This window comes from Leptonychotes weddellii, chromosome 5 (genome assembly GCF_054177405.1).
Source record: "Leptonychotes weddellii isolate Sample4059 chromosome 5, ASM5417740v2, whole genome shotgun sequence".
Classification (NCBI taxonomy): Eukaryota; Metazoa; Chordata; class Mammalia; order Carnivora; family Phocidae; genus Leptonychotes; species Leptonychotes weddellii.
The window spans coordinates 17,446,883-17,458,051 of record NC_138373.1 but is presented as its reverse complement, the minus strand read 5'-3'; the positions used below and the strand labels follow the sequence as shown (position 1 = coordinate 17,458,051).

The window sequence follows — 11,169 nt, the reverse complement described above, 5'->3', positions numbered from 1 at the left end:
GATTCAAAGTCAGGGAGCGTCTTGTCTTAGAACCTCCAGGGCGAGATGGTCCAATAACAAAAGAGAAAAGAGCTGGAGGGACAGCTGCGGATGAAGCTGAGGTTATAGGCAGAAAATGGTTTAGATTTTAGAACCATGCTTCCAACCAGTGGGCTTGAGAATTATTACAAAGGACTTCCCTGTCCCTGTAGATGCCACACATGGAGTAGAATCTAAATCGATAAAAATCTCATATAAACACACACACACGGGGCAATCTGAATTCATTTTAAAGGATTGTCGAATTCATAGTTGCTTTCTCTCCATATGTGTTTTCTAGATCAAACCATTTGAACAAGTTCACTTCCATCCCATGGTGGTCTCATCGATGCCAAAGACGGGTGGTGGCGCTGGGAAAGTCAGACAACAGGGAGAAATGGAAGTGATGCCTACAACTCGCATAAAATGAGGCATGGCCCCCCAAAGTGGCCAGGTTCTGTCCAGGACTGTGGCTTCACAAATGCTTGGGCACCTCAGGGTGGCAAAGAGAAAAAGAGTTCTAGTAATTTACTGGAATATATGCCCAACCAACCTGTTGGTGCTCTAAGAGTGGGTTGTATCAACGCCTACTTGAGAGGTGGGTTTCTGTGGCTCAGAGTCATCATTTACATAGGGGTGCCTCTATTAGGCAAACAACGGTAGTCCTACAGATTCAGAATTGGGGCAGGGCCATTGTCCTACCCTCGCTCAACAAAAAAATTTGTTCACACCTACTATGGGCTACATTACACTGGCAGCAAGAACGGCTAGGTACCCGTGCTCTCTACCAGGACGCCTGATACATTTTCTTGTGAATGAATAGGAGATGTTATCCCCATTCAACCAAGATGGAACGGGGGGTTCAAAGGCATGCAGTGGGTTTGCTCAGATGGTTTAGAGATGGAACCCTGAAGTTAAATGCTCGGTCACACACACACCTTTGTCAGGATGACCGTGCACTTAGCAAAGCTTCTGAAGGAGGCGATGGGGGAGGGCTGGGATTCCGTTGACCCTTGGCCAGTGATTCCCAACCCGAAACTCATGCATGTCTATGGATTCTCAGAAACAAGGACTGACCTCTTAAACTATTCTTACTATTTCACAAAAATGCACGCTTCTTCAGGGCAAGATCTTGCTCTTGGTTTTATCTCCTGATTCTAGCACAGTGCCTGGCAACACATGAATGGGTACTTTTCTTTTGCTTTTTGGCTAAAATTTGTTTCAGCATAGTGATCTTGGCTTTCTCTGGTGAAGAAACACTAATTGTATATAGCTCTGATATAGACAATAATAAACGTATAATTATTTGGATAAGTGGTTCCAAAACTCAGATCCAGTGAAGGGAAACATCTATAGGATAGGAGATCAATATGGAAATCCGAGGGAAGGCATTCAACCCTCTGTGATAGACTGGCATTTCTCCACCCTCCAGAGGCAGTTGGGCACGCCTAGAACACCTAGTCTTCTTCTGAGCTCCAGAGAAGGTTCTGTGAGTCCTCAATCTGCCTGGCACCAGTTTCTCTTTGGGGCCTGATCCCAGAACATGCGTTTCGAGATCTTAATATTCTGACCAGCTCCCGACTATTCAGGGAGTGAAAACACCATCGGGTTGATTAAAAACAAACAAACAAAAAAACCAAAAAACTGTGGAGTCCTCATTGCACTCATTTGGGAGATCGAGAACCACCTCTGAATAGCTGTGTGTCAGCTTACTGTTGAACTGGAACTGGCCCAAAAGGGGTGTTCCTTTTTTCTGTTTTGATTAGTCTTGTATTGTGTCTCTGGCCCCAAAAAGACTTAGTGTATGTGGTGTCATTAACTTCTGATCTTTTGAGATAAGTGCCACCCCATGTGGTTCATGACACTTGGCAGTCCCCAGAAGGGAATAAGGAGCATCTTTTCCCAAGTAATTCTTCTCTCAGAGTGGAATATGTTCTCCTATTCCCTCACTTCCCCTTTCTGGTTGCTGGCATCTATGGATATCCCAGACACTTGCCTTATTCACTTGTGATGATGTCTTCAGAAACGTATCCCCTTAGGACCCTGGGCTGCCTTACAAAAGGTGTCAGAGGTGGCTCTGAATAATGATAAGTAGAGGACTTCTGTTCAGGCTCGTCATGTGGGTTTCAAGTCAAGTTTAATTTGTATTAGAATAAAAACCTTTCTTGAAACCCAAGGGCCAAGGGATGTATGGTGGTGGTGGTTGGGGTGGGGAGTGAAGGTAGCGATGAATTCCCCACCTTTTTTTCCAGATGAGTCTCCCAGGGCAAAAACCAAACCCAGGATAATTTCTCCGTACGTCACTATAATCCATAAATTATTAATATATCATCCAGCTCCATCTGCTCTGAGTCCCATAACCCCACTCCCAAGGCCCTCAAGCTTAGCAAATGGCCCTAGTTTTCTGACGTCGGGAATATCAAAGCCATTAGGAGGAAGTTCCTCAGTATTCTCCCTGATCCTACGCATGTCCCACCACATCTTAAGACCTTATTAACTCTTATGCAGGTTTTTCTCTGGGTAAGAATGCCTACTGGACCCTCATTTCTCCACTGGAGGTTGATAGTCTATCCCTTCCTCCAGGCTCTAGCTCCACTCTGGACCTTCCTCTCCTTGTCATATTGAAGAGTGGTGAGGACCACAGGCTCTGCTGGATTTCAAATCCCAACCCTGCCACAGAGGAGCTGTATGATCCTAGTCAAGACACAAAACTTCTGAGCCTCTGTTGGTTCATTGAGAACATGGGGAATAAGAAGTATCTACCCTCTCTGCCTACTTCAGTAGGGCTCACATTCCTACCGCCTCCCTGACAAGACCAGCCTAAACCTTCTAACCCTAAAATAGCTGTACCTGCCTGACCCAAACTTTAAAACAACAAAAATGCCTAAGACCTGGGTTTGCTTTTTTTCCCCCACAATGTGGCCATGTGTCATTTAAAACTGGGCTGCTTTCCTCATTTTTTTTCTGGTTACTTAAATTCCTTGTGTATCTTCAAAGCCCAGTTCCTTCTTCTCTTTCTCCTCCTCCTTCCTCACCTCTACCTTTCTTCTTGTCTTTATTTCTGCCCTCCCTTCTAATCTCCTTCATTCTTTGCTACTTCTCTTCCTTCTCTGTTCCTCTCCTCTGCCCACACCTTCTCGTCTCCTCCTTCTCCTCCTGTGGTCATGCAGGAATGCAGCTGAGACTCGGTGGGGATCGTTTTGTTTGAAAAGCGACATCTGCCCACAACAGAGATGTCCCATCTGAGCCACAGACCAAACATGGGCTATTCAGACCTTTCCTTCAAAGAACTTACAGTCCATGGAGGGCAGGTACCAGGCATGCATGATTATCAGTATATACCCAACACCTGGTGCATAAGACACACCAAAAAAACTTGATGGGATTAATGGGAGGATTGATATTAACATAGCCCTTTCATTGTGCAGCTCCAGAGAGAAAAATCCCTGTCCTCAATTCATTCGGCAAGTTAGTTTTTAAGTCTGAGCTCTAACTCAAGATCCCTGATTTCTTGGCTTCAATTTGGCTGATAGTCATATGGCCCTAGGGCATGCTGCTTTTCTCGGGTCTTTTATATAAGACAGGTAGTTTCCAAATAGTTTGAATATCAGCCTTCAGAGATTTCCAGGATTCCTGAATCTGGGCTTAAAAAGCACGATGGACTTTCCAAGAGAACTGGGCAGGGCACAGTCCTGCCTATGTGTCCTTGGACAGGGTTCAAGGTCACCCCAGCTCTCCAGATCCACGTCTATATAACAGACTCAGTCAATCCTATAGTATTTGTGAGCTTTAGCCAGGAGAACCGTGTGGAACTCCCTTGTTCCGGGCTTGGCAAACAGCAAGAGCTCGATTGACTTTCTAAGTGAGTTCTTTCCTCGATGCGGAGGAAGTGGTCCTACCTCATGCCCTTGCTCTAACCACCATTCTCTTGGTTACAGTTCATCAGGAGGGCTCAGAAGATATTGCTAATTTATGCACCATTTGTTCCACGGGAAAATGCATTTGGGAAAATGTGGGCTGCCCACGTACCTCCAATTCAGGCAAGCCAAAGGCAAGCTCTGCCACTGACCCTTCCAGAGAGAATGGGCACTTTATATCTAACACGGGTGATTGCTTTCTCCCTTGGCGTTCATGATGGTATCTATTTGCTTCAATTGAGGAGGCCCCAGAGAGAGATATCACAAATTGAACGATGTAGCTTGATCTGGCAAGAATTTCTGGGGATTCTGGCCTGAATTTCTGTAACTCCCAGTGGTAGGTCAGTGACAGCCCACCTTTACAACATAACATAATGAGGCTTGTTTTAACATTCAGCTTTGCCACCCACTAGCAGAGTGACCTTGGGCCAGTCCTATGACCTTGCCCAGCCTCTCTAGTTCCGTTAAGCATTGTCAGGCAGCCACAAAGAGCTCAGGCTAGCTATGGTGCGAGACAGACCTGGGATTGAATTTCAACTCCATTTTTGTGACTTTGGGCAAACAAATCCATTTCACTGGGCCTCAGTTTCCGGACCTCTATAATGGGGATAACAGTAGTGTCTTCTTAAGAGAGTTGTTTAAACATTCACAGCTAATGTATTGAGAACCTTCTCTGTATAAGGGACTCTTTTCGATATTAACTTACTTCATCTTCATAAAATCCCTCCAAGATGGATCTTTTTAGTACCCAGGTAATCTGTATCTCAGTCTCATTACCTGGGTTAAGTCATTCGCCCAGGGTCACACAGCTAATAAGTAAGTGGATCCAAACTCGGAAAGTCCAGAGTCTGTGCGCTTAACCAACTAGGCTGGAGAGTCCAGTGTCTTGAAAGTGCTTAGAGAAGTGGGTCCGGCATCAGAATTTGGATTCAGACCACAGCCTAGAGCGAGCACTCTGTGACCAGAGGGTGGTAACCTTTGCTGGCAGCGTCTCCAGAGAGGCCCCCAGAGCGCCGACCCGCACTCACACAGGGCTTGTGCTCTGCCAAGCACCCCCACCCCCCAGAGCCGGAGTGGGGGCTGGTGAGTGCGTTGGATGGTGGCTCACAAACATTTGGGGCTATGAGAGCAGATGTGTGATCTTGCAGAACGCTTCTCGCTTCAGGCCTGTGTGTTGACGTTGATGTCACAGCTGCTCTGAGCACCCCAGATACTGTTAACGAGCTGTTCCAAGCCCAGGCGCGGTGTTTTCTCCCCATATGGTCCACACTGAAGTGCATGGTCTTTCAGACAGGGATGGCACAGAACTCACTCACGCCAAACCTCCGTGCGTGGAAAATCTACTTAGAGGGGCCATGCCCTCCAAGCTGTGCCCTAGTTCTCCTTGCGTCCAGGGATCAGGCTTTCAGCCGTATGCCATTCCTGGGTTCATCCAACAACCCCAGAGAGTGAGGGGGTGGCCACCATATGTGGCAGGCACTGGGTTAGATCCAAGGGATACATAGGTGAATAGAACATTGCCCGTGGCTTCGAGGGACTGAGACTAGCCAGGAAGGGCTGGGGAACAAATCCTATTATGACAGTATTCTAAGCTCTATGATTCAGGTAGTTAGCAAGGACTGCCGGAGTGAAAAGGAATTCGTGAATGAATGAATATAACTGGTGCAGAATCCGTTCCGGGAAGGTGGAATGGCTACTTCATAGAGGCTGAGCAGCTCCTGTGGATCTTCTTACTGACAACAAATCCTGGGTAGCTCATACCACACGGCTCTTTCTTGGTTCAATGAGATGGTCTCACCATGTGTGCCCCAATGCCGGACCTCTCCTTCAGTGACATGTTTTATTTAATTCATCTATAACACGATCAAAGAAATTTAGACTCCTCTGCTCCCCTCTGCCTTTCCCGGCACCCCTCCTCTCGTTCCCTTTTGCATTGAGCACGGAGCTGGGCACACACTGGCTTGGAGGTGGGGTGTCCTTTCATCCCAGATGCTTCAGATAAAGACTTGAGGTCCCTACACGTCTTGACAGATCGCAGCAGTTAGCCAAAGTGAAGGAGATGAATTTGAAAGGGGCCCATCGTAAAAACAAACAAACGCCGAGGTCTGAGAAGTGAATGGCAGAGAACAAAAGAGAAGAAAAGAGGGGAGGGGGAGGGGGGACTGGTTAGCCTGGTGATGGGGATTAAGGAGGGCACGTACTGCATGGAGCACTGGGTGTTATACGAAAACAATGGATCGTGGATCACCACATCAAAAACTAATGATGTATTGTATGGTGAGTAACATAACATAATAAAATTTTTAAAAAAAAGAAAAATCTAGCAGCTGCTCTTGCACTAAAGAAAAAAAAAAGGCCACGAAATAAACAAGCAACAGTATATGTGAGGGATTAAAAATCTGGGTAGGGCCATGTAAAAATATCTGCCTTCAGGTATTTTTTTTACATCAGTCTTTATTTAATATTTTCATAATGCAACATGAGTTTCATACTAAGAGAATATATCTCTCCAGTTGAAATAAAAATAGGACATCGGCATGTTCCTTGAACTCAGGCTGAATTCATCCATCACCAGCCTCCAGGTCAGGAAGTGTGGTTGGTGATATGGGCTTGAATGAGAATAGCCTTTATCCCTAGACCCGTTCCTTCGTTCAGTTGTTCAGCTTTGCCATGTTTGGGTCAAATAGAAGTATTTTTTCCTTGCTTTTCTCTAAGAATTGCTGTGCCGATGGTCTTATAGACCTAGTGTAGATTTTAAAGACTCTGGTATTCACCGGGTACTATTCTAAGTGATCTATCTGCATTATCACATTTAGTTTTCATTATAATCCCAGGAGGGAGGCACTCTGCTTAGCCCTATTTTTTTTTTGAGATGAGAAACTTGGGGTTCAATGTGGATTAAGGACGCTTCCTAGAGGTGCTCCGTAAATTCAGGTTTTATCAACTTCCCAGGGGCGAGGGTAGTCAGAAATTCTTCAATCCTGCACATCTGACTCCCAAAGGCTCTGCGTTCCTGAGCCCTGCACCTCCGAAGGAGACAGTTAAATCTGGTGAGAGCCCAACAGGCACATAAAGGTGTTCAAACCACTTTGGAGAATACATTAGTCCAAGACGAGCACGACTGTGGCTGGGGCTATGGCTTTGATCTGAAGACTTCTGGCTGTCCAGCCATTATGCACTAACAACATCTGATTCTATGTGAAGCTCTCTACTGGGCAAATTCCTCTTGCCTAATAAAAGTACTTGCCAAGAAAGCTCAAAACCCAGTAGCAATTAATTATTGACAGAGCATGTGAATTAGAGATAAAAGAAAAGTCGTTCTTTCTCCACACACGTGATAGTAAATAAATTTAATTATAGTAGGGGAAGCTAAGGGATCTTCATCTGTATTAAGTTTTATTAGCTGAGACATTTAAAAGCATGTCATCACAAAAAAGAGGTCTTGTGTAATCCTAAATGTACCACTTTGGTGCAGGGCTCAGAAGTGAATAGATTTAATGGAACACATGGTGGCTGATGGCCTGCTGTACCGACAGGTATAACAGGTTTATTGTCGGTTAACTTTGGTCTACATATGCCTACAGCAAATTGACTGTGTAATAGGATCCCGAGCCTCTTTTATCATTGATAGGCCTGCCACATTGGAATTGGGGGACAAATAGCATCAAAACCCCTTTAATGTCTTGAAGCTCCCAAATGGGACGGGGCCATTCTGAAGGTGAACACGGATGGAGGGGTGGGCGTGGAGATGCATCCTAGGGAAGGAAACCGAGAGACATGGTGTGGGATCTACCACTGGCTCACTGGGCAAGCTGGGGAGCAAAGTAAAGAAGAATTCCATTTCTACAGTCAGACCCATGCTTGATGCCTTCACGTTGTATGTCATTTTATTCTGAACTTGAACTTGAGGTGAGCTCTAGGGTTTTACAGAAGAGAATAAGGGGACGTGATTGAACTGGTTCAGGTCACAAAGCCTATCTGTTTCCCTGTCTCTAGGCTTCATTTCTGCATTTGCACAATGGTGCCTTTGGACCAGGTCAAGGCTCAGCATACGTTTTCCTAAAGGGCCAGTGAGTAAATATGCTTGGCTCTGTGTATCTTAAAGTCCCTGTTGCAAATACTCAGCTCTGCTGTTGTAGCACAAAAGCAACCAGGGACAGTACATCAAGGAAGGAGTGTGGCTGTGTTCCAGGGAAAGTTTATTTATGGGCATTGAAATTTGAATTTCATATAATTTTCATGCATCGCAAAATGTTATTATTATTATGTTGGGTCTTTTCCCAACCGTTTAAAGATTAAAAATCAGTCTTAGCTGCGAGCCATACAAAAAAAAAATGAGAGGCAGGGAGTAGTTGGCCAACCCCTGGTCTAGATAATCTTTGAGTTCTTGGGGTGCTCAAACATTTTCCAAAAGCCGCTACGACAATAGTAATTTCCTTGATTTATTAAGCTCTTGCATGTGCCAGATTCTGTGCTAAATGCTTTACAAGTGTTATCTCCCTTAATCCTTCTACTACAGTGCGAAGTAAGTGCGGTCATTACCTCTGTTTCAGAGATTACACAAAACTAATACATAGAGAAATTAAGAGTATATCTCCGTTGAACGTAACTGGTAAGAGATAGGGCTGCAATTGAAACCCAGGTGTATGAGGTTCCCAAGAATGAAGGCAGAAGCCTTATGCTGCCTGTCCTGATAATACCATAATCAGAGCCATAGTGGGACATAGAGTTAAAAAGAATCCTTAGGATTTATCAACGAATTTTATTTTGTAGCTCCCCACGAGGCTCTTTATGTCACACGTTTTGTGTGAATAGTTAAAACAGTTCTGGATGGGAATGACCACTCTCTTTCCTTTCCCTCCCTCTTCCAGAAATGTGATGCCCAAGACTCTGGACGGCCAGGTAACCATGGAGAAGACACCGAGTTACTTTGTGACAAATGAGGCTCCCAAGCGCATCCACGCCATGGCCAAGGATATCAAACTGATCGTGGTGGTGAGGAACCCCGTGACCAGGGCCATCTCTGACTATACCCAGACGCTGTCAAAGAAACCCGAGATCCCCACCTTCGAGGTGCTGGCCTTCAAAAACCGGACCCTAGGGCTGATCGACGCCTCCTGGAGTGCCATTCGAATAGGGATCTATGCTCTGCACCTGGAAAACTGGCTCCAGTATTTCCCCCTCTCCCAAATCCTCTTTGTCAGTGGTGAGCGACTCATAGTGGACCCTGCCGGGGAAATGGCCAAAGTACAGGATTTTCTAGGCCTCAAGCGTGTCGTGACTGAAAAACATTTCTATTTCAACAAAACCAAGGGGTTCCCTTGTCTAAAGAAGCCAGAAGACAGCAGTGCCCCAAGATGCTTAGGCAAGAGCAAAGGTCGGACTCATCCCCGCATCGACCCCGATGTGATCCACAGACTGCAGAAATTCTACAAGCCCTTCAACATGATGTTTTACCAAATGACTGGTCAAGATTTCCAGTGGGAACGGGAAGAGGGTGACAAATGAGGTTAGAGAAGCAGAGGGAAGGCTAGTGAATAGCTAAGGAGGCTCCTTAGCTGAGTCCTGAAATCCCCCCCCACTGGGGTCTGTGGCCTCAGCCTCGCTGGAGTGCCAAGTAGACCCCCTCCTTTGTCCAGCTGGGATTGCTTCCAGCACTGTAGGCTTAGGCAAAGGGATGGATCCCATGGCATCCTCATGGAGGCATTGGGTTTGCCGGGGCAGCAGCATCTGGTTGACCAGATGGCCACCAGGAGCCACTGCTAATTCTTGTCTTCTGCTAATTAATAGAGTCTAAAGACAGGATAAATAGCTGTCAAGGTCAGAGACCGTGCCAGGAATGTTTCTTTAAGTGATTAAAAAAAAAGAGGAAGGAAGGTCTACTTTGGCCACTTTAGAAGCCTGAGTTCTAACCCTGCATCTGGCACAGCCCTCTGCTGTACAAACCTTTGCTTTGGCATCTCTCCAGAATTCTACTTGTGGCTGAGTACTCCAGGACTCCTAGGGAGCAAGGTCCTTTCTCTGAGGTGTCTCTAGCCTTCTCCTTAAAGGTCTCATCCCACAACCCTTTGACATCCCCTCTCCTCACCTTATGAAGGCAGAGGCATGCACGTTCCTCACGAGAAAACAAAAAAACACAAAAATAAAAGCTGACACCCTTGGAAGCCTTCTTTCTGAGAGCCCTCCAAGGAGGGTCCTGGGCTATGGTGAAGCTTAGCATAGGCCCTCGTGATAGAATCAGGCCTGCATGGCTGTTCTCGGAGCCGTATGATTGCCTTTGAGTTCCGAGCCCTGAGGCTGGTAAAGATAAATGTTATTTCTGGGGGTGAAAAAAGAAGGCCATATCTTTTGGTGGGAGGTCTCCATACGTGAAGACCCTTAGCACCACAGTTCTGAGGAATGCTTTCAGGACGGGCTTTGTCCCTTGGGGTCCTTAGACGGGCAAGGACCAGATAGTTGGCATGTCTTCCATTATGAGTAATCCTGAGCAACACAACCAACAGGGGATCAGTCACCATTCTTGTTTGCCCCACCATGTCCTCCTCATGGTCATCTGATGCTTCACTTACAATCTTCACATATGGCACATTGGGGCAGGGACAGACCCTCCATCTATGGTGGGTCTTCAGATCCAGTCTGCGGATGTGGGGGAGGGCAAGGGCTGTCTGTGGACACCCCTATCAAGGGCTGCTGAACGAAGTGTCCCTTCCCTTTACTCTGATTTGATTAAAAGGCCGCGTTTGACGCCAAGCACTTGTTCACAGATCTCCAAAACCAGGAACTGTTCTAGTAAATTTGGAAATATGTATGAGTGGGGGGAGCTAAGTCTGTTCACCTGTTATTAAACTCATTTCTCCCGCTAAATGAAAATTGTGTTGTTATAAAGCTTAATGCAACCTGATTGATGGGCTTTGATGGTGTGTTTGTATTGGTCACCTCTAACCCCACCCTGACCCTCGAATTCTGGAATGATCCCTCCTCCTCCGGGGTGGCCAGAAAGCCCCAGATTAGAGAATCTTATGGGAGATTCTGTCTTCAGGGCCAGATAATTCTCAAAATAGCACAAAGGAAGTGACTCTGTAAGGAGTGTAGCTTTCTCTCTCTTAACTAACCCTGGCAAGGAATGGACTGATACACTAGACTCAGAAACAACCTTACAAATAATTTTTTGCTGGATAAGAAAGTGGTTTTTGAACCGAAGGCAGCAAATATGCTTTCACCACCAAAGCAAAAG

The 11,169-nt window shown here is 46.0% G+C and overlaps 1 protein-coding gene across 2 annotated transcripts in view; it reads left to right on the top strand.

Annotated features, from left to right (window-relative positions):
• HS3ST4 (heparan sulfate-glucosamine 3-sulfotransferase 4) overlaps positions 1-10,870 on the top strand; it is a 344,137-nt gene extending 333,267 nt beyond the window's left edge. Inside the window, exon 3 of one of the 2 annotated variants that reach the window (XM_081819809.1) lies at positions 8,807-10,870. In XM_081819809.1, coding sequence (XP_081675935.1) covers positions 8,807-9,443 — 637 coding nt within the window. In that variant the 3' untranslated portion in view covers positions 9,444-10,870. The remainder of the gene's footprint in view (positions 1-8,806) is intronic. The other variant, XM_081819810.1, reaches the window with a different exon arrangement.
• Positions 10,871-11,169: the final 299 nt, after the last annotated feature.